This window comes from Schistocerca nitens, chromosome 8 (assembly GCF_023898315.1).
Source record: "Schistocerca nitens isolate TAMUIC-IGC-003100 chromosome 8, iqSchNite1.1, whole genome shotgun sequence".
Taxonomy (NCBI): domain Eukaryota; kingdom Metazoa; phylum Arthropoda; class Insecta; order Orthoptera; family Acrididae; genus Schistocerca; species Schistocerca nitens.
The window spans coordinates 638,569,866-638,594,078 of record NC_064621.1 but is presented as its reverse complement, the minus strand read 5'-3'; the positions used below and the strand labels follow the sequence as shown (position 1 = coordinate 638,594,078).

Here is a 24,213-nt window from a genome sequence, read left to right as displayed (position 1 = left end):
TAAGCTTGTGCGTTACGAACACCAATAACGTAAAATTCAGCAGAGCAGTAATTCTTCAGAAAGCAGAATAAGAAGATTAAATTGTTTCGCATGCATTTCGACGTCTAATACGCCGATAGCGTTATTAATTAATTAGAAACAACTGAGCGAAACAAGGAATAAAATTAAGAAAGCACGACACAATAATGAACGTATTTAACTGAGGTACGCCCATCACCGAAGTTCATGCGCATGCGTAATGAAAGACAATACAGAAGGCTACGAACCAGCAGTCTGGGAAGGTCTGGCCGCTGTTGCTGAAAAACAGAAGAGAACAAATCAGGGGGATGCTCGCCCACCACACGCCACACTACAGCTAGCACACACACAAAGCACACACTGGCTCGGTCGCGAAATGTGCGTGCCGCACCACGCATGCAACTGTCTGCTACTGACACCTTGCTACAGAAACGAGAAATTCGATCCCGAAAAGGTGTCAGCACCCATTTCAATTACAATTCAAAAATTTAACGAGTCTTCTGTTATTCCCCAATACCTTACAGCTAGAAATTACGTGTCTCGACAGTTTTATCAATCTAAGCAAATAACTATTTTTCCTTCAAATTCTCGAGTACAGGAAATCTCCTTGCCTGTTTAATGGTTATGATCACTGGTTTGTCACGTCACCTCTCGCAGGAGGGAGTCCCTGCGCAGCAACCGACGTGGTTCTCAACCACTAGCGAACTCCCTGAATGGCGTGAGTCGGCCGATGACTGGCAAGGAATTACTGGAATTACTAAATAAGTCGGTATATTAAAAGAGTGGATTGTCAGGTTCTGCGGCAGACGTTAACAGATTGGCAACTCTGTTAAGTCCGTGCCACCGCAGGTACACAAATCAGCCTGAATGTGGTTTTTCGTCTGGGGCGGTGCAATCTTCCCCCCGTGTCAGAGCGAATAATACGGGAATTCCTGTTCTTGGATTAGAGCTTCTGCTAGACAAAGCAAGTTTAACTACAGGTTTCCTACTTTAGTGCGGAAATATAGGACCACGAAAAATAATTCACACACTTCGAATGCACATAGAAATTTTAATTTCAAAGTTAACAGTTGCACAAATACAATGTGCCACATATGTAGAAATTATACTGGGAATCAATGTTATAAATTCAAAAACTATCACTGTTAGTATTACTATAAAGGGGAATGGACATATTTTCATTTTGCAAGGCAATCGCCAACTGCAGAACAGAATAAGATCTCACCATCTCCCATCCACAATCAACAAACATTAATGTGAACAGTCCCAAATGGAATTTTATGGCCATAGTTTCTTACGAATATTTCTGCTGCTTCATAAAACAACGGGTGGAAATTATGCTTTTTTTTGAGTGATTACATCCGCTGAACGACATTCAAGCTGAAGGACATCATTGTTCATCATCACGTAATCAAGATGGATGCCTGATCTGGGGGAGGGGACCAAACAGCGAGGTCATCGGTTCCATTCGATTAGGGAAGGATGGGGAAGCAAGTCGGCCGTGCCCTCTCAATGCAACCATTCCGGCATCTGCCTGAAGCGATTTAGGCTAATAATAGAAAATCTAAATCAGGATGCGCGGACGCTTGCTTGAACCGTTGTCCTCCCGAATACGAGTTAACCAGTCCGCCACCTCGCTCGGTCATGTAATCAGAGCGGAAGGCTGCATACGCTGTCTCAATGTAGGCTGCCTATTTCCTAGCTAAGGCTGAATGCACTACTGGCCATTAAAATTGCTACACCACGAACATAACGGGCTACAGGCGCGAAATTTAACCACAGGAAGAAGATGCTGTGATATGCAAATGATTAGCTTTTCAGAGCATTCGCACAAGGTTGGCGGCGGCGGAGACACCTACAACGTGCTAACATGAAGAAAGTTTGCAACCGATTTCTCATACACAAACAGCAGTTGACCGGCGTTGCCTGGTGAAACGTTGTTGTGATGCCTCGTGTAAGGAGGAGAAATGCCTACCATCACGTTTCCGACTTTGATAAAGGGCGGATTGCAGCCCATCGCGAATGCGGTTTATCGTATCGCGACATTGCTGCTCGCGTTGGCCGAGATCCACTGACTGTTAGCAGAATATAGAATCGGTGGGTTCAGGAGGGTAATACGGAACGCCGTGCTGGATGCCAACGGCCTCGTATCACCAGCAGTCGAGATGACAGGCATCTTATCTGCATGGCTGTAACGGATCGTGCAGCCTCGTCTCGATCCCTGAGTCAACAGATGGGGACGTTTCCAAGACAACAACCATCTGCACGAACAGTTCGACGATGTTTGCAGCAGCATGGACTATCAGCTCGGAGACCATGGCTGCGGTTACCCTTGACGCTGCATCACAGACAGGAGCGCCTGCGATGGTGTACTCAACGACGAACCTGGGTGCACGAATGGCAAAAGGTCATTTTTTCGGATGAATCCAGTTTCTGTTTACAGCATCATGATGGTCGCATCCGTGTTTGGCGACATCGCGGTGAACGCACTTCGGAAGCGTGTATTCGTCATCGCCATACTGGCGTATCACCTCACGTGATGGTATGGAGTGCCATTGGTTACACGTCTCGGTCAACTCTTGTTCGCATTGACGGCACTTTGAACAGTGGACGTTACATTTCAGATGTGTTACGACCCGTGGCTCTACCCTTCATTCGATCCCTGCGAAACCCTACATTTCAGCAGGTTAATGCACGACCGAATGTTGCAGGTCCTGTACGGGCCTTTCTGGATACAGAAAATGTTCGACTGCTGCCCTGGCGAGCAGATTCTCCAGATCTCTCACCAATTGAAAACGCCTGGTCAATGTTGGCCGAGCAACTGGCTCGTCACAATACGCCAGTCACTACTCTTGATGAACTGTGGTATCGTGTTGAAGCTGCATGGGCAGCTGTACCTGTACACGCCATCCAAGCTCTGTTTGACTCAACGGCCAGGCGTATCAAGTCCGTTATTACGGCCAGGGGTGGTTGTTCTGGGTACTGATTTCTCAGGATCTATGCACCCAAATTGCGTTAAAATGTAATCACATGTCAGTTCTAGTATAATATATTTGTCCAATGAATACCCGTTTATCATGTGCATTTCTTCTTGGTGTAGCAATTTTAATGGCCAGTAGTGTATAAGTATCAATATCATCATAATTTAAGCTGGAGTGTTGACTACAGAAATGTATGTGTGCGGTGACCTAGAGGTATGTTCTTTGGATAAGGAGAATTTTTTCATTCTGACTAGATTAAAGGCGGATAAAAAAATTTCATGCAAATCTTGTATTGTGCAGCCATAGCTCTTAATGCCTTAATTTCGTTTACCGGTTAAGTTCATGGAACACCTTCAGGTGACAGCCGTCTGGGACGTCTCGGAGTGCTTTGTTACATATGAAAACAGTTTCAGTAGGTTTTATCATGAGCACTGGCAAAAAACCGTGAGTACCGATGCGCTCTGTGAAGTCCTATACACCCGTCACCTGAAGATGTTCCTGGAATGTTAAAGTTAGCGCAAATTAAAGCATTTCTTAACAACAATCTCAGCTGTGTTTCACACTTGCCGGAAAGCCACTTAGGTGAACATGAAGTGCTGGTTCAGCTGGAGCAGCCGCGCCTACGACACCCACAGCTGTCTACGCGGCTTCGCAGTGTGTACGGCCCTCGTGTGCCTGTGTGGATAGCTTTGGCGTTGCAACTTGTCCCTCTGAGCGTGGTCATTAACAATGTAGAGACATTGTAGTGAAACTTCTAGGGAACGAATCACGGTGCAAGAGCGGCACGCGCAAAGCAACCAACGCATAAGTTTGCTGAAATTAATTACCGAGAGGAAAGTTGCTGACAATGAGGCGCGCCGTGACACTCGTGTTCGCTGCCTGTTACCAGAGGCAACGTAAACGCACCGAAAGGTACTCCCGAATTACCGGCTACGCCCCAGATCTCGTATTTTTGAAGCTTTCAACATTCTACAAATTTATTTACATACGAGGCGCGTATGTGGGCGACCCGGACGTTCGTCGAACACGAAGAATAACAGGTGTGCCAGGCGGGGTAGCCGTGCGGTCTGAGGCGCCTTGTCATGGTTCGCGCAGCTCCCCCTCCTCCTTCCTCTCTTGGGCATGTGTGTGTGTGTGTGTGTGTGTGTGTGTGTGTGTGTGTGTGTGTGGTGTGTGTGTGTGTGTGTGTGTGTGTGTGTGTGTGTGTGTGTGTTGTCCGTAGCGTAAGTTGGCTGAAGTTAGATTAAGTAGTGCGTAAGCCTACGGACCGATGACCTCAGCGATTTGGTTTGATAGCCCTTATCACAAATTTCCAATTTCCACAACAGGTGTGTGATTATTGTGCAGGTGTAAATCTACTGAGTTTCAGCTTAAATATTTTAAGAAACCGTCGAAATTACCTTACATTAAACACAGGTGCAATTCTTCAGCATGTACCCAGGTCCTAACGTCGTTCACACAGCTACTTCCATACAGGCTTCGTGCAATTATGTAAACAATCTGTGTTTTGGCGTGCCTATCTGTATCAGATACTATGATTGATTACTTTTGTACTTGTTGATTTTCCGTACGCACGCTGCCTTATTTTAGCGAGGAAAAAAAGAAAGAAAACAAGAAAAAAAAACAACTACCGGTAACGCCTTGTATGTCACACATATACTCATTTGCGTACAGTGACTAGTGACTTCTAGACATCGTACTCAGCAAGTGAATGAAAAAAATTGTCCGTCTCCGAATTTTGTATTTAATTCTAAGTCCGTAATGTTCGCACATAATAAAGAGCCACCCCCCCCCCCCCCCCCCCAATACAGCGTACGTGCAGTTTGGCTACAATTTGGGTCGTTTGTGATACATTTCAGGAATGCGCACTACCGTGCCGTAACACGTCTGGAGTAGCACAGACCCGTATCCAGGGAACATGGTATAATATACCAATGGAATTCTCGTATGGATACGTTGGCGTATATTCCAGACCCTAACGAAGTTTGGTTACTTTTTTTTTGTCTGTGTTTATAGCAGACCCACTAGATTGTGTTCTCTGGATAGTTACTTCTTACTGGACGGGCGACAGAATATTGCACATGACGAATATGTTCCTTTTCAAAGATGAATATATCCAAGCTATTCCTGGAATGGCAGCAACGATTTAAGAACAACGTACCATTCATGTACAAACACAGGGAATAGAAGCGAAACTGTTTTTCACTATTGAGGCTTTCTGTACGAAATACGATTTCTATTCGGAAAGAAACACTCGTCGTAGAATGCAGCTGCCTGTGCTTTCCGCTAATTGTCCGCGCTGCTCTGGGTGTGCCAAAGTTCAAATAAGCAGAGATGAAACTCAGAGGGAGCCAATTATGGGCTGCATTGTGGTGATTCATCACTTTCCATCGAAAACGCTGCAGGAGCATCTCCACTGCCCCCGCGGCAATGGCCGTGAAGAAGGAAGCGCATGACGGTTATGTGGGCTGCATAACATCAGGCGAAATCTTTCACTAGGCCTTCACACTTGGCGGGAGACTATTGTTCTAGGCATCTTTACAGACTCACAGAGCGCTCATAATTGGATAGAGCGACGTGACGCCAGCGAAGGGTGTACCAGGGACTTTGCCCAACACATCTGTGCCAAGTTCAACGGATATTCACTGTGGTGCTCAATCGGACTTTGCTTTCCGAATAGCCCTCCTACCAGTATACCCTAATAGAAATTCGGAGTAGGCCTGTCAAACAAACTTGCGCTGTTACAAGGAGCCTCCCCCCCCCCCCCCCACACACACACAAACAAACAAACATTCCTCCTGTTTAAACGGCCTGCGACGTATACGCTGTCTAAATTCCGCGATTCTCAAAGTCGCCGAGCTGGGTGGCGCAGCGCCCCGCCGTCGTATTTCATCTTCTGAAAATGAATCCGCAGCGATTCCTCCGCAGACGGCTGCAGCGCCTCTCGGAAGTGGCGTTCGGTCCTAAGTCGCCTTCCGCCGACAGACGTCTTTACCCTCCTCGCCTTTCGCTCCGTTTTTTCCCTTCTTTCTGCCCTCCTTCCCGCGCCGTCTTTCTCCTTGCCGAGAGGAGGAAGTCTTATATTAAAAACTCAGAGGCGCGGCCTCTGAAGGAAGTTTTAGCCCGGCACCCGCGCCCCACCCACCGAGGCGGCCCCACTTCTTCCTAATCAACATTCCAATCTGGTTCTTCTTCCGCCGCCGCCGCCTCCCCGTCGATCGAAAATTCAGCTCGGCAGTTGCGCCCCGCCGCCGAGGCGGCATCCATAGTAAATTAAGCAGCCGCCGCCGTCGCGGATTCTTCGCGTGTTTCTCCGTCTGCCAGAGCCGCGGGCGCCAGCGGGCAAGTCCGCTCCTCACATCTCGAGCTCGTTCCAGCTCTCTGCTCTCGCACGCCGCCGCCGCCGCCATCTTTTTCACGTCCTACCTACTTTTTTTCCCTTATTATGCACGGTGCATGGCAGACTGTCGACCCAAGCAGACGGGCACGTGGCATAAAAGCGAGACGGAAGCGGGGAAGACACGAAGAAAATAACAATAGTAGTAGTGCGTTATCGGATTGGGGAGTACTGGCGGATTTAGCAGAGGGTCCTGGTCCGCCCACGCCTACGCCCACGCCCACGCCAAGGTACGTCTGGCGTGGTGGGCGGACGTGGGGGCGCCGTCACAGGACGCCGCTCAGATAAGACGGGGGCGCGCCGCTGACGACACACTCAGAGCTTCCGGTTGCCCTCCGCTCTTCTCCCACTGTGGCTCTCGATAAACACTCGCCCGACTAGCAGGTTGCCCAGAGGTGAGCTGACGTGAAATGATTACCCTTATCTGGGTAAGTATTGCGTTTCACACGGCTGACAGTTCCAGTTCAGCTCGATGTCAGCGTCATTAACCAAACACATCGACGTATTTTCATCCCCTAGCCGACCAAATGCTAGCGACGAAACTGTCTTCCTCCGTCAGGATAAAGAACAGACTGCCTGTTGCGCTAGGCCATTCCCTTAAGTATGATAGAGCTGCAGAGGTTTGACAAAAATATGGAAACATCGAGAGAGACGCATGCTTGAACATAAATGCAGATGCTAGCCAAGCCTGCAAGTTGCGCTAATGCATTTTCCCACGAACGGGACCTGTGCAATGCCCTCAATACGTTGCAAGTGTCTCTCGTCCTCAGAATAGTGTTCTGCGTAGTTGTGAGTGCATTATGTTGGAGCTAAGTGAATTGACGTGGGCGAATTGTTGGTGTTACACCAAGAAGAAATGCACATGATAAACGGGTATTCATTGGACAAATATATTATACTAGAACTGACATGTGATTACATTTTCACGCAATTTGGGTGCATAGATCCTGAGAAATCAGTACCCAGAACAACCACCTCTAGCCGTAATAACGGCCTCGGTACGCCTGGGCATTGAGTCAAACAGAGCTTGGATGGCGCGTACAGGTACAGCTGCCCATGCAGCTTCAACACGATATCGCAGTTCATCAAGAGTGACTGGCGTATTCTGACGCCAGTTGCTCGACCAACATTGACCAGGCGTTTTCAATTGGTGAAAGATCTGGAGAATGTGCTGGCCAGGGTAGCAGTCGAACATTTTCTGTATCCAGAAAGGCCCGTACAGGACCTGCAACATTCGGTCGTGTATTAGCCTGCTGAAATGTAGGGTTTCGCAGGGTAGAGCCACGGGTTGTAACACATCTGAATTTTAACGTCCACTGTTCAAAGTGCCGTCAATGCGAACAAGAGGTGACCGAGACGTGTAACCAATGGCACCCCATACCATCACGTGGGGTGATACGCCAGTATGGCGATGACGAATACACGATTCCAAAGTGCGTTCACCGCGATGTCACCAAACAGGGATCCGACCATCATGATGCTGTAAACAGAACCTGGATTCATCCGAAAAAATGACGTTTTGCCATTCGTGCACCCAGGTTCGTCGTTGAGTACACCATCGCAGGCGCTCCTGTCTGTGATGCAGCGTCAAGAGTAACCCCAGCCACGGTCTCCGAGCTGATAGTCCATGCTGCTGCAAACGTCGACGAGCTGTTCGTGCAGATGGTTGTTGTCTTGGAAGCGTCCCCATCTGTTGACTCAGGGATCGAGACGAGGCTGCACGATCCGTTACAGCCATGCAGATAAGATGCCTGTCATCTCGACTGCTGGTGATACGAGGCCGTTGGCATCCAGCACGGCGTTCCGTATTACTCTCCTGAACCCACCGATTCTATATTCTGCTAACAGTCATTGGATCTCGGCCAACACGAGCAGCAATGCCGATAAACCGCAATTGCTGTAGGCCACAGTCCGACCTTTATCAAAATCGGAAACGTGATGGTAGGCACTTCTCCTCCTAACACGAGGCATCACAACTTCACCAGGCAACGCCGGTCAACTGCTGTTTGTGTATGAGAAATCGGTTGGAAACTTTCTTCATGTCAGCACGTTGTAAGTGTCTCCACCGGCGCCAACCTTGTGTGAATGCTCTGAAAAGCTAATCATTTGCGTATCACAGGATCTTCTTCCTGTAGGTTAAATTTCGCGTCTGTAGTACGTCATCTTCGTGGTGTAGCAATTGTAATGGCCAGAAGTGTAGCTAGAGTGTTTGGTGTTTCTAGAGATACAGTATCTCAGTTCTGCGTACTGCAAACAGTGAAAGAGTAAAATTATGATTCGCAAAGTCGCAAAGCAGACGAAAGTGCGAGTTGAATGATGGCGAAGGACAGCCGTTGAAGAAGACTGTGAAGAAAAATAAGAACGACAGCCTCAAACACCAGTGCAGAGCTGAATGTCGCACTCGCGAACGTTGCCAGCAACTGTACACTGAGGGAGCTCGAGACGTGGGGAATTGCAAGGCGAGTTGGTACTACAAAACCACTTATCAATAATGCAAGAGAACCTGGTGCGAAAGATAAAAAACCTGGACTATGGATCAATGGAAGGAAGTCATGTGTTCTGGTTAGTCTTGGTGCACACGGTTTCCAACTTCTGGCCGAATTTACATCAGAGCAAAGCAGCGAAACGTGGCGGGGGGGGGGGGGGGGGGGAGGGGGGGGCTGTCATATCGTGGTATTCCATGAGCCCCCATTGGTACTCTGCAAGGTCGCATTACTGTCGTGGAATACGTAACTGTTTTGGCTGATCACAGCCCATCCCATGGTACCTGTTTGTCCGCCTACGGCGATGCTGCGTTCCGAAACGATAGTGCGCTTGTTCAGACTACTCGCACCGCCGGCACTAACGTCGCCAGCACGAGCGTGACTTGCCACGTCGCCTACAGTAGCCACACCTGGCGAGCTTGCGACACAAACATTTTGTGGTCACCATACGGCAGTCTGCTGCTGACAAAATGACTTCAGTAAATACGATATTCCATTTGTGTGTCACGGTGCTGAGCTGATTGTCTGTTTACCTTTTGACGATGTCACTACGTCTCCATTACGTAAGGACACGTTTTTTAAAACATGCGTATCTCGACACATTTAAAGCGCATAATTTTCACGTGTATTTCAATATTACTTTTCATTGTGGCCTACTTCATTGTTTTAAGCTGTGGACAGTCCACTCGTTATACTTGTATTTTCCCATGTTTTGCTGCAGTTCTTAAGATGGTCATTGCCGACCGAAACCAGTAGTTTAAGGACCTTACAAGTTTGTGATGATAGACGGAAATACATTTATTCTACACTTTTTGGATCACTGTTCGATTGGCGACCATGTCGCAGCTTGTGAAGGACAGTTTCGACTGGCGGTCTTCTCCTTCCTACTCGCACCCTCTTCCCAACGCAGATGATTCGCCTGTACCGTTTACGTGTCACCACTGTTGTTAGTGAGAGCCTCTCGGTCCGACGTCGATTACAAGTCGGCACCTCTTGCAGCCGTTGTTTGGCTCGTTTCTTGCGAGCGCGCGACTTGAGGGTAATGCGTGTGCGCGCACGGTCGAAGCGCCAATGAGCCGTAAGCACAACGCGGGGGCCGCAGCCGGCGCTCTTTGCAGACTTTGGGGGTCCATTAGTCGCTGGCGCCAGGAGGGTGCTCCACGGGGCAGCGGAAGCGACCGTGGCGCCACCGCGCTACGCCGCACGCGGGCCCTAGAGCTCCAGCGCGGGCGGCGCGAAGAAGGGCTTTCAAAAGGGCTCCGGGTGCGCGGAGAGCGCTCAAGGGCGCTGCGAGGACGAGAGGGCGGAGCACAGAGGGGGCGGGAGGCGGGGGCGGCGGCGCCGGCGCCGGAGGGCGCGCAAAGCAAAGAAAGACGACGAGAGAGGCGGTCGGGGGAGGTGGGGGGGGGGGGGAGATGGAGTGGCGCGCCAGATATGAGCCCCACTTGCCAGTAATCACCATACGCCGCTATTGTCTGCGGCGGCGCTCGCTGCCTGCGACGTCAATAATTAATGCGGCCGCCGCGGGGAGGCGTCGGCGTCGCTGCTCAGCAGCCGGCTCGGGGAATCCCCATCTGCCAGCGTGCGGCCGTCCCGCCGATCGTGGGTGGGTGGGTGGGTGGGTGGGGAAGGTGCGTTCGCGCGAGCGTTATTTTAATATCACGTTACTGCCTTGAGCCACAAGTACGAAGTGGGGAGAAGTCGTCACTGATCGCAGAAGTGCGGCGCTTGGAAAGATGAGAAACTGCAGGGAGCACGCGCGCGCGCGCGTACACACACACACACACACACACACACACACACACACACACAGAGCGAAAAAGAGGGGATCCGCGGAATGGGCAAACCACATCTGCCAGAGGCAATGCGTAGAGAGCCACGGACAAAGAGGGTGTACTCGTAGAATGGGCGAAAGCGAGGGGACGGCTAAATTAAGAGATGAGGTGCTTTGTATTCCTCTGTGCCACAATGCTGTTTTTCCGGTGAGAGCAAGGGAGTAAATAACTTAGGGGAAAACCTGCACAAAAGAACAGCAACGTGGAGTTCTGCACATTGTTGTGCGACGCAGACAAGTTCCTGATTTGCGCATTATTAAATTGAACTACGTTAATTCTTGTTGTTGCTGGCGAATAGAACAAATTATGTATCAACTATGGAAGGTGTAAACAGTTTTACTGTAGCCGACATATTCGCCCCGCCAGAAACAATAACTGTACTGATACTTAAAACATTTCCCAATTTATTTTTCAATGCAAGTTGGACATTTTTAATTACCTGATATGTTTTGATTAGTCTGGATCACGTTCAGATATAAAACAAAGTAGAACCATTACTGACGCAACTACTTACTTTCATATTGTTTGACATGCGAAGACGATCCAGAGTGATCGCTATACGACATGTAATTAAAAGTGTTCAACTGAGACTAAAGAGTAGGTGACAATTGTTTTAGAGAGAGAGAGAGAGAGAGAGAGAGAGAGAGAGAGAGAGAGAGAGAGAGAGTGTGTGTGTGTGTGTGTGTGTGTGTGTGTCCAGTTAAGAAATGTATCATACCATGGCTGGGATCAATATGTTTCATTCTCAACCGCTCACTTTATCAGTTACATCCCACTCCACTTGCCATGTATCCAAACCTCAACTTTTAAGGCGAGTGTCATCTGTATCGGGACACCAATTATTGTGTGTACGGTGTTGTTGTTGTTGTGCTCTTCAGTCCAGAGACTGGTTTGATGCAGCTCTCCATGCTACTCTATCCTGTGCAAGCTTCTTCATCTCCCAGTACCTACTGCAGCCTACATCCTTCTGGATCTGCTTAGTGTATTCATCTCTTGGTCTCCCTCTACGATTTTTACCCTCCACGCTGCCCTCCAATACTGAATTGGTGATCCCTTGATGCCTCAGAACATGTCCTACCAACCGATCCCTTCTTCTTGTCAACTTGTGCCACAAACTCCTCTTCTCCCCAATTCTATTTAATACCTCCTCATTAGTTATGAGATCTACCCATCTAATCTTCATCATTCTTCTGTAGCACCACATTTCGAAAGCTTCTATTCTCTTCTTCTCTAAACTATTTATCGTCCACGTTTCACTTCCATACATGGCTACACTCCATACAAATACTTTCAGAAACGACTTCCTGACACTTAAATCTATACTCGAGGTTAACAAATTTCTCTTCTTCAGAAACGCTTTCCTTGCCATTGACAGTCTACATTTTATATCCTCTCTACTTCGACCATCGTAAGTTATTTCGCTCCCCAAATAGCAAAACTCATTTGCTTGCTTTAAGCGTCTCATTTCCTAATCTAATTCCCTCAGCATCACCCGATTTAATTCGAGTAAATTCCATTATTCTCGTTTTGCTTTTGTTGTCCATTCCGTTCGGCTGCTCTTCCAGGTCCTTTGCTGTCTCTGACAGAATTACAATGTCATCGGCGAACCTCAAACTTTTTATTTCTTCTCCACGGCATCTATCGTACTGGTATCCCGACAGGTCTAGTGACCTTTGTGGAAGACTCGAGTGCGAGAGGGCTGCCACTCGCGTCCAGACGAGTGGGCCAGGCACGTGGAGAGACGTAACTAGCCCCGCTCTGTCTTTTGTGGGCGCACGCCCCGGCTCCGCAGACAAACCAACAGCGGCTGCGGCAGACCGCCACGAATATGGATCGCCGCGGATATTAGTTTTATTTATAAGAAAGGCGGCCGTGGCGCAGGGGAGGGCAGCCGCGGTCGCCGAGCCGCAAAGCATGTGGATCAGCGGCCGATCTAACAGCCGGCTGGGGTGTGTGTGCGTGGGGAGGGGCAGACAGCGCCGGCGGCAGAGATTCCCCCCTGGCGGGGTCGCCAAGCCAGATGAGGGCGACCTATTGCTTCACTCCGCGGCTGGGGAGAACCGGGCGAGCCCTCGTTACGCTCTGCAGCCAGATGGGGCCGCTCCACGGCCGTGCGCCGCTAGATCAACTGTCACTCTCTCCTCGTACTGCTTCGAGTAGGTCCCCCAGTGGGGAAGCGGCTCTCTAACTGCCGTTCCTTCCTCACTTTCTGCCGCTTCGGAGGGGATGGCGTGTGAGCTATTGGCGTTTACAACGATCTGTCAGAACATTATGACCACCAATCTATCGATATAAACCTGTCCAGGCTACAGCAGCGTCACCTAGTGAGGAATGACACCTAGTCACACGCACGGTGTACGTCGTGTAATTGGGTGCGCTGTTTGTGTGTAGAACGGGGAAGGCGCGCGCGATCTGTCTGAGTTTGGCCGACGGCTGACTGTGATGCCCCAGAGGCTCGGCACGACATTTCGGAAACTGCACGACTTGTCGGGTGTTCGAGGAGTGCTGTGGTGATTGTCCTGAACATGTGGCGAAACCAAAGTGAAATCACGTCCAAACATCGCGGTGTGGGTGGCCACCCCTCATCACAGATGTGAGACGTCGAAGGCCGGGCAGACTGGTAAAACACGGCGGGCGACGAACTCACATCGGACTTTAGTGCTGGGCACACTACAAGTGTGTCTGAACACACAGTGCACCGAATACTGCTAACGACGGTTTGCGCAGCGACGATACGTGCGTGTGCCAATGCTAACACCACGACATCGGGAACTACGACTTACATGTCAGGACAGCCTCGGCATTGGACGTTGGCGCAACGGCAGAGCGTTGCACGGTCTCGTGAACCCCTGTATCTACTTCACGGTCCCGATGGGAGGGCGCTATTCTGTCATTTTCCGAGGGAACAGCCCCTCGACCTGAGGGACGGACACATGCTGGCAGCAGCTCCATTATGGTCTGGGGAACATTCGTGTGGGCATCGAGGGCTCTGGTGGAGCTCGTGCAAGGCACCACGAGGGCCGAGGAGTATCTTACACCGGTTTCCGACCGTGTTTCGTGATTGCATTTTTCAACAAGATAATGCCCACGTCACAACCCCTGGAGTGTGATAGAGTGGTTCGCAACTCCCTCCAGCGACCTACAAACACCTCGTTGTATAGATGCCACGACCCTGTTATCTTTTCCAAAATGGACATACCGGCTATTAGGTAGGTAGTCATAATATTGTGGCTAATCAGTATACCGATATTCTGAAGCGCTCAGGGATGAAACGAATGGACCGAAAGGTTATCTGTAACTTTTACAGAAACCAGACTACCTTTCTGACAGGACACGAAAGGGGTACAATACTTAAGAAAGCAGTTGAGCTTACACTCTACGTCTTCTGTGCTATTGTACCTGGATACAGAGCTAGCATTACAGGAAACTAAGGAGAAATTTGGAAAGAATTTAAGTTTGCGGAGACGAAATAAAACGTTTGGGGTTTGTAGTGGTATTCTGTTACATAGACCAAAGAAATGCGAAGACCAGTTGAACAGAATGAATAGTTCGTTGAAGATGAACAATAGTGGAATAGAAGTAATGCAGTGTAGTCGAATTAAATTAGGCAATGATGTCGGAAAACGGGAAAATAACGCACTGGAATTGGTAGACGGGTTATGGTAGCTTGCGCAGCAAAATAACTAACTATGCAAGAAGTACAGAAAGGTACCAAATGAAAACTGGCTGTAGTAAAAAAAAGGCGCGCCCGAAGAAGTGTTTTTAAGACCGCATAACAAAATCGGTGTGTTAGCTGTGCTGGAGGGCGACCTTGTATGAAAGTGAAACGTGGACGATAAATAGTTCGAACAAGACGAGAATAGAAACTTTTGACATGTGGTGCTGCAACAGAATGCTGAACGTAAGATAGGCAGCGGTTAATAGAATTGAGGAGAAAAGAAATCTGTGGCGTAAATTGACTAAAAGAAGGGATAGGTTGAGACAACACATGTGTGCTGTAGTAGTTACTGAGAGATGGAAAGGCCGCCACAGGCTAGAGTAGCGTGGTGAGCCGCATTAAACCCGGCTTCAGACTGAAAACCGCAACAACAAACCTCAGCTTCTTCCATGTTTACCCCGCATCTGCAGCCATGTCGTAATAGGGGAGTTGGGCATCAAATGGTATACGTAAGTCAAAAAATTCAGTTTTTTTGTGAGTGAGGGGCACTCAGCAAGACTACTGAACGAGCACGTCTAGATTTCAAATAAAATACACGCTCGTTAACTTTAGAGTACAGCACAGTGGGGAACCAAACAACAAATTCTCAACAAACATCCTTGATCAACTTCTCCAATATTTTAGTATGAGTAACAATTGCTTTGCAGTATTTCGCTGCAGACTAGTTCGTTCTCTTTGTTACAGCAGGTATTAGTAAACCACAGTACTACTGCACCTGGCAGTCAGTGCAGCTTTTATCCTGATATTTTACGAGAATATGCTGAACCTCTTCATAGTATATGCATAACTGTCTTGAAAACATTTACAATGCGATGCGCTTTCCTCGGTTTACTGTAGCGTCTTCGCGAACGCCCATGAGAATCCAAGTGCAGTAATCTCGTGGTCGGGTAGTACGTCTGTGGCTGCAGCGCATTGAAAACAGCTTCCATCAACGTCCACCGCTTTCAAAAAAGATGCCTCACTTACGGACAGTTTGTCCAATGATACATCTGTCGTCCTGAACATGAACCACGTTCAGCTCGGACGATTTTTATAACAACGGTGCGCGCGCGAGAATGTGTTTCTAAATATTTCAGGCATTATTAGGCACCGCACATCAAACAAAAACAACAGCGAATACCGAACTACGTCCAACTAAATTCCATCTTGTAGCTGGCATTTAAACCTTTCATAATACGCGGTAACTCGTATAGGCTAACAACTGATGACCATCTCAGTCATTGTAACATCTTCCTCTTTCAGAGGACCACCATACACGGACATTACGTCTCAGTCGACCGATTGCATAAGCAATTAAATATCTTGTCTGTGTGATGTAAAACTATTATGAAATGGTTGAGGAAACAGTACCATATGTTAATGAAGAGAAGATAGAATATTTGGTCACAAGTAAGAAAATCCGAGGTGATGCTTCTTTTGACTGAAGCTGGATTCACTTGGCCGCTCGAAGCACTCTGAGTCTTTTCATAAACACACCACAAAGGATACAAAAGTAAATGCTTGTCTAGCAGCAGATAATGGAACTCTTTACAGTTTTATCAATGTCTTGGGAGAAAGATCAGCTGTCACCAACTTCAGAATTCACCTTTATTGGTCAAATGTCTAACCTGTAATATTAGGCAGACGTGAAACTTTAACATACAGGAAGAAAGATGAAGAAAAGCTTTTAATATTGGGAAGAAAAATATTTTTAAAAAGTTTTTGGGCATGTAGTTTATGAAAATGAAAGAATGGGAAATAAGAACTAAATCACAGGAGTTGTAGAACAACGTTAACGTCGCCGAGGTTCTGGAGAAAACAAGAAAGTCGCAGAATAGACTACTTGAAGAGCAGTCCTTGGCAGGAGCACGACGACCCAGAATTAAATGGTGTGACAACATCCGAGGATGAACGTCACCTCCGAATGGAAAACGCACTCACGACAGCAAGAAATTGGAAAAACTTGAAAAGCAGACATACGGTTCATGACGCCTTTGGCCGCACGGAGTTCGTTTCCTGTGACTGGACCCCTACAGCCCCATTTCTTTTCGTTGCGGAGGGAGCTGAAATGTTCTCTGGTATCCTGTAAAAGCCACCGCGTACACCCAACATGTGTTCGCTGCCCCGCCCAGTCTAAAGGCAAGTTACTTGCCAACACAGCTACCGGCCAATCACGCCTTAAGCAGCGAAAAGGATCAAATAGCAGTTTTCTCTCCCCCCCCCCCTCCAAGCATCACCATAACCATCCCGCAGAGCCCTATAAACGTCTGTGGCCCGAATATAAAATAACACGCCTTACGGTGGAAGCCGATAGGAATGCGTAAGCAGGGAGATTTGAAGGAGTGCGAGGAAATGGCTACCGCCGCGAAGCTCTGAAATTATTGCGAGCGACTTCCCGGAGCCAGCGGAGGGGCGTCTGAATATGGATGAGGACGGGGAAGTCCCGGCGCCAGTGCTGCCACTACACGCGCCCCAACAGTTTTTTTTTTCTTCTCATCCTCATCTCCGATCTCCCCTCCCCCATTTTTCCCCATGCACCACCAGTTCAGCCTGACTCGCCCGCCAGCCCAACCGAAATAACGGATACTGTAATACGATTATACGTGGCGAAAACACAAAAAAATATGTCGTATAAAAATTCCGGAAATACATTCAAATAGGATTTGCGAGATTTCAGGCGACGAGTTGTGATGTGTGATCAACAAGCAAACGACCGTCTGTGGGGGGGAGGAAAAATGTCTCTGCTACGCTGGCTGCGTGGAACATCGGAATAGCCACAATGCGATTTATAAATGGGACGGGTAGGGGTGGGGGTGGGGGTGACTATCTCGTGCCAGTGGGTGCTCTGTCCATCTCAACACAGACTGTGCGCAGAAAGAACGGCACACCGTAAATCAATCTTTTCACTTTAAATATACGGTAGTGGCGCAGCGTACACAACTCGTTAACTACCGCGGCGTGCCAGCGGCCAAATCCATCGTATACCTGCTACTGGAAACGACCCTCGTGTCGAATTAACTACCTTCAACAACTACGCTGTTTTTTCACGAGTGTAATAAGGACATCACCCCACTCTCGAGAGGGCTACTTAGTACGGGCAATGTTTTACAAACAGAGTTTCCAGCTAGTAATGAATTCATACCGGTCAAGATTTTTTCATTACCTTACAGCCCGCTGAAGTGTAGTCACAAATCAACAGTCAAGCACAGATTAGCTTTGGAAGTCAGCACCCAACCACGAAGAGACGGGTAAACGAAAACGACTTCGTCTAGTTTGAAGGATTCACTTTTATTTTAAAGTACTGTTAGAGACTTCCCTGACACCATGCATTTGCAAATGAACCACGCACGAATTTGTTGGAGCCAAGACAACATCAAATCCTTCAAGAGCTTCGTTGGATTGCTAGGAATGCTAAGTTGTTAGTGTATTCAGTATTTTATGTCTCGTCGGAGGTGAAAAATCATTTTTGCATAAAAAAGAAAACGAGACTTCATTGTTAAACATGAAAGAAATGGGCATCTAATTCACTATACTTTCTTCATTACAGTTTATGTTAGTGGGAGATTAAATGTTGGAATTTTTATAACATTATGCCCTCAACAATCCTTCGGAGCAATTACGTTCGCATGGACAGCTAATAATTGCGGTGGCATAATGGCCTCATAAACCAACTAATGAACGCAATGCAAAATACACACGAAGCTTACCGGCGAACATCCACGTACAACGAAAAATGTGTTTGGCGCTAACGTTGCCACGTAGTATTTCACGGTCCGGCCTGTAGTATCAGATGCACAGTTTTTCAGCTGACTCCTCCCTCCTACGCCCCTGTGCAAATTTTTTGCTCAGTGTTATTCCACGCCGAGAACGGGTTCCCGCTCGGCAGGGCTTCGTAATTATTTCGGCTGGAACATGCAGCAATTACGCAAACACTGCGCGTGTTTAACCAAGTCCGTGTAAATTTTTATTATCGCCCGGGAACAACAGAACAGGCGGACAACACGGCGGCTGCAGCATGGGGTGGGGGGAGGGGGAGCGGGTGACACACACACACACACACACACACACACACACACACACACACAGGGAATTGAGCCAGCAACGCCAATACGCTGGCAGGAAGCTGTTCTGGGAACGTGCTACTATTTTTCCATGTTCGGCGTTTTCCGACAGCGCCTGCTACAGCGGTGCGGCCGAGACTACACGCGACAGCGTGAGAAAAAAAAAAAGTTTCCTTGGACAAGGCTTCCGGCAGCTGCTAGCTGCAGTTACCACTGCTGCCTCCGCTGCTAGCAGTAGCGCCACTGGCGGCGCTGGTGTCGGTGCCGCTGCTGCCGCCTGGCGGAGTTTGTGCTAATTAGGTGTGTAAACAGAGCGAGAGCGATGTTCGCGCTGAGCGGTGCGGCGCTGCGCTGCGGTGGCTCGGCACGGCTGGCGCGGGGCGAGGAGGGGGAGGGGGAGGGGCAACCGCACCTCTCTGGCGTACCACTGACATCACACTCACTAATCCATTAGCTGGCTGCTCGCCGCCGCGCCGCGCCGCGCCAGCCGGACAGTCGCTACCGCACAAAACGCGGCACCGCCGCCGCCGCCGCCGCCGCCACAGCCGCACCTGCGGTCTCGCCGCCCCCGATCGCATCATATTATAAAAGAGAGCCGTCTCTTTTCTCCCTATCTTACAACGCTCCTTTTTCTCAAATAAAACTTTTTCCTTCGCTTTTTCCCATTTGTTGGGTCTCCTGCACGCATTTTAAAACGACTACAAACTAGTTTTTAGCACCGTGTCCCAGGAATTTTTTTCTTTGTTGTTTCTAAGAAGCAGAATGAATGTGCATGTGTCCCGGATCTCCTCTCAAATCCCTGGATCGATTTCAACCAAATTTGACACACAAACAGAAGACCTCGTGGGTATCACAACTGTGGGGTTTGTAACTCCAACAGGAGCGAAGATAAGAGCAAAAACGTGATTTTTCACCACTTGGTGTATAGGCTGCCCTGCACAAACGGCATATTGTGTAGGAACAGTATGGACCTGCCAGACCAAGCTACTTTGCAGGGCAGCCTACATTCGAGGGGAAGAAACTGTTCTCTGGGCCCTGACCTATAGGTAGTCCTACATGACAGGCACGTTGTGTTGGAGCGGTAATTGCCTGCTTTATCGGCCTGCTTTGCGTGGCGGCCTGTACATCAGGGGCAAATAAATTACTTTCAAGCTACTGATTTGCAGCCTGCCCTTCATGACAGACATGTTGACAGCCTGCTGTATTGCAAGAGCTACATGTGGCAATGAGCATAGCTGCAGACAAGTGGATATGGATAGAGAAGGGAGTGAACACAGTGAGGGGAGCAGGAAATGAACAGAGAGGGAAGAGATGAGGTAGATAAATGAGGCAGGTGGAAGGTATAGCAGAGTAGTGGGCTGGTGGAGAAGAAAGGAGGAAGATGTAGACGGAAAGACAGAGGGGGAGGGGACTACAGTCAGAGGGATAGGAGAGGAAGATATGGTCAAAGAGGGAGTGGACAGAGGAGGAGATGAAGAGACAGAGGGAGTGGGGAAGAGGAGACAGAGGTGAGAAAATGAGGACAGGCACAGGGAGGAAGATGTGGGTACATAGAGAGGGGTGGGGAGGAGGAGGAGGAGGAGGTGGTGTGTTCCATGGATTACACATGTGGGGCGATGCTGCTGGGGAAAGACTAGTTAGGCTATAAAGGTGAGACTCTTTCTGAGACACGCACCATTAGTTATTGTTTACTGAGATCCAATGCAAAGGGATTGCTGAACAGTGCGTGTTCTGAAATAATATACTCACCATCGAAAATGCATAATTTGCCATGCCTGCTATGCCTGATGTTCTTAGTCAGGGATTGATAATACTAAGTGTCCACTCTGAACACTAAGTGATATTGGATCGTGTTTTCAGCTAAAATATACAAAACTGATAATGAAATATTAGGATATTAGAAACCAAATAATATTTTGGTGATGTTCATGTGGCGTCACATTTAACTACACCCACGCAACTACTCATCACATTAGTGGCTTCACACTCATTTCATTTATTTGTAACGAATTTAACAGTATGGTTTCCTCTTGCTAAACAATTAAGAAAATTTTTTGAGACCATGACTGTAAAAATACAGAGAGAACAAAAGAGATCCAATATTTTCATCGAAACACACAGCATACAGAAATTAAGCTCTCATCGACCCTAATACCAGTTTGACCGCTACAGTGCCTCACGAAGCACGATTCCCACTGGAGCTGGTATCCCTATATTTCGTCCAACTATGAAACGACTTAGTTATTACGGAAGCCACAGTTTCAAGATCCACGGTTCATATTTTCCTTTCTGGGATGTGCAAAAATATCGAAGGTGACGTAAGGGTTACATACTCTAAACGTGACTGTGGTTCGAACTCCGGAACAGTAGATCGTAGTATTACGCTGCAGAGCTTACCACCCCGAGCTTTACCTCTCTTCACAAAATTCAGAATTTTGTGAGCCGTATAGAAATGAAACTAAAGACGAACAAGCTAGAACTCTTAAGAGTCCTTAACTTTGCAGCAGGTACTGAACGACTTGACATTATGCTGTGTACAAGATAGGCACCCGAACTTAGTATGCTCTCCTATGCGGGTGTAGCTCTAACTGTACGAGGTACAAACGGGTTCAGAGTTCGAGTTTCGCTCTGAACCACAATTTATAACACTTAATAATTTTCCTGGTGGCTCCTTTAATTAACATCAAATGCCATCAGATTTTGCTCTCCACAAGAGGCGAAGTATATTCATACCACAAGCGGCGAATCCGAAAGTGTCCATTATATTTGTCTGAGCAGTTCTCCACTCTCTCACTAAATATTGACGGTGTACGAATGGAATGAAGAATACGAGAAAAAGTGACGCAAGGTAAGAGACTTTTGGCCAGCAGGGGAAAAACTGGTGTCAAACTGCCTGCCGACGGCGGGGATGGTAGAGAATGAGCACGGTTTAGGAATCGATAATGACGGGGGAGCAAATGCACCGAGTGCACCTGAAAGGAATCACTCCAGCATTCACCTTAAACGATTTAGGAAACTTCAGCAAAACCACATTGCATATGGGCGGACAGACATTCGTAGCACATTCCCCTACAATGTGACACAGCGAAACTTTTGGCAACTGGCATCCACGATCATCATTACTCGAGCTGAATACAGAAATTAGTTCACTTTTCGGCACATCTGACAATGAGAAACACTAGAAGAGCCCTTTCGTGCACAAAACGACGATGTTGCTAGTGCGGAGAGAGCTACTGAAGATACTGAAGGCGCGGACTTTGGAAAAATCAGACGTAAGACTGGGATGTGGTTGCGGCGCGCACAGCCCCTGATTATACAGTCGGCAGTGGTCGAGGTTTAGCAACAAACGGGTCGACACGGCCGTCGTGAAGTTGCCACCGCGACCGGGGCTGAAATATGCCTCTACATCACTTTAATTAACATTCAATTAATGCCGTAATTCAGTGCCACTGGAAGCGTCGATTAGCAATCAAGTGGTCTGGCTGACAGGCATTACACACGCAGCGGCCGCAACCTGCGCAGCGCAACGCCGCGGTGTGACCCGCCGCCTCTGCCGGGGGTCGGTGCCGAGGTAGGCGCAGCAGTGAAAGCCCTCTGACCAGCACAACGGCGCACAGGGCCAAGGGAATGCACGAAGTGAGAGGAATCTGCCTCTAACAATACTCAAAACTCTCTTCCGTTCTTCAAACCCTGCTCGTCTTCAAGTGTCAGGAAGATAGCTCCTACGGCCGCTGTTATACTATCAATTTCTTTGACAAAGAAATGTGGCCAAATATTCGTCAAATTTCTTTGACAAAGATTTTTGACGTGGCGCCAAAAGGGTGTATTACACTGTCGTCATATTTTTCGTCAAATTTCAATATGGCGGACAAGAACTACTTGTTATACGCCGCAGTAGCTTGTACCACAATTGCATTGTGTGTACATTTGGAAGGAATGCGGCGAACAAAATGGAAATATAATTGAAGGCACGGGTATTATTTCGAGAGAATAAAAGCATTCAGCAAAATTTGCTACGAGAGCTGCAAGTGGAAGATGTCAAGTCTTACATAAACTACTTACGAATGGATGAGAGTGCATCTCAGTATTTGCTCAGTAAACAGAATACTCACTTGAGAAATGCTAAATGTGCAGAAGACACGTTCACTGTGACACCACTCTAGTGGCACTAGAATGCGGCACGGTACATTAACCAAAATAATTCCGGAAACGTGTGAAGCGTTTTATAAAGCACTCCCCTAGAACTTCTTCAACCTAACTAACCTAAGGACATCACACATATCCATGACCGAGGCAGGATTCGAACCTGCGACCGTAGCAGCAGCGCGGTTCTGGACTGAAGCGCCTCGGACCGCTCGGCCACAACGGCCGGCTGCACTGAAGGGGAAATATCTGAAGGTAAATAAATGTTTAGTACACTATTTCTTTTTTTTTTGAACAATTTAATGAAGAGTTTTCCAAGAATTACAAAATTAATAAGTAAGAAATAGATGAAGCGCTTTTTAACACGTGGCATCGAGAGTTCAAAAATAGATAAAATAAAATCGATAGCTAAGATTTTTTTCTACTTTAGAGGGTGACCACCTCCTCTATTCCAGCTCGCTAAAAAGCTGCCTGGATGTTTCCCGACGTAGACGTGTATGTCTCTAGCTGTCGTTGTGGATGTGAAGTCGCCTGGAGCATATTCCAACCTGGGATTAGCAGTCGATTAATAAAATGCATTGTGCCCCTTGCTCAGACCCCCCGCCGCCCAGTCGAAGCAAGGTTATTAAATGAGAGTCCCAACCATCACAGGTCCCAACTTTGAAGCCGTGTTTACAAACACACTACAGAGACGTCAAATAGCTGTAGCGACGTCAGCGCTGCAAGCGGTTACATTTCACACTGCAGTGAACAGAAGACGAAAGATATTTATGGTCAAATCTACGGTGAGACTCTGGAGTCCATCATATTTCTTTGACTAAATGCGAGATTTGGCAAAGTTCCCTATTACACTGTCAGGTTTCTTTGACATAAATATTTGACATATCAGCTTTGACACAGAAATATGATAGTATAATGCCGGCCTAAGGGACCTGAGCTTGTTCTAATAACTTATGTGAGTAATTTAGAAGTCAAAAAACAACCGTCCCCTCTCGTATAAAAAGTGACGTATACAATGCTGCAAACAGTTATTCGCAGACGAACTGATAACGTTCTCTGAAAGTGAAGAAGCCTTGCAGCAAGTTACGTACAATCGACAAAATATTATGACAAAGTGTAATATGAAAATTTCTGAAACAAACACTAAGTCAAAATTGCCAAGCCCTTCGTGGCCACTTGACAAATTGCCTGTTGGTTTCTGTCTTGGGTTCTGCTGCTAATGTTCGTATGGTGATTTTTCTGACGTCCGCCACAAGTAACGGAGGTGTGAAGCTTCGACGCCGCCGCCTGTGTTGGCGAAACGTCAGAAAAATCGGCAAATAATCGTCGGCCGAAGACCGCGAGACAGAAAGCCAACAGAGAGTGTGTTGACAGTAAGTCAACTTGTGTAATTGGGAAGACTCTCAGGATGTGAAACACCAACAGAAAATGAAATTGTTGGAGAGGAAGTCCCAGGAGGTGCTGTCGAGTATTCAAGGGTATGGCAGAAACGATCATTCAAAGCAAAAAATGTCTAGCAAACATAGACTCTAAAACTCACACCGTAAGAGCTACTAGCACTTTTTTTCACTAGAAGAGTTCACAGTACCGAACCGTAG

The 24,213-nt window shown here is 47.8% G+C and overlaps 1 protein-coding gene across 5 annotated transcripts in view; it reads right to left on the bottom strand.

Moving 5' to 3' along the window:
* The window catches only part of LOC126198482 (transducin-like enhancer protein 4), a 510,722-nt gene that overhangs the window by 193,579 nt on the left and 292,930 nt on the right, over window positions 1-24,213 (bottom strand). For 3 of the 5 annotated variants that reach the window (XM_049934844.1, XM_049934845.1, XM_049934848.1), the window contains one exon: window positions 267-296. The exons of the other annotated variants lie outside the window; for them this stretch is intronic. In XM_049934844.1, coding sequence (XP_049790801.1) covers window positions 267-296 — 30 coding nt within the window. The remainder of the gene's footprint in view (window positions 1-266; window positions 297-24,213) is intronic. 5 annotated transcript variants of the gene reach the window in all.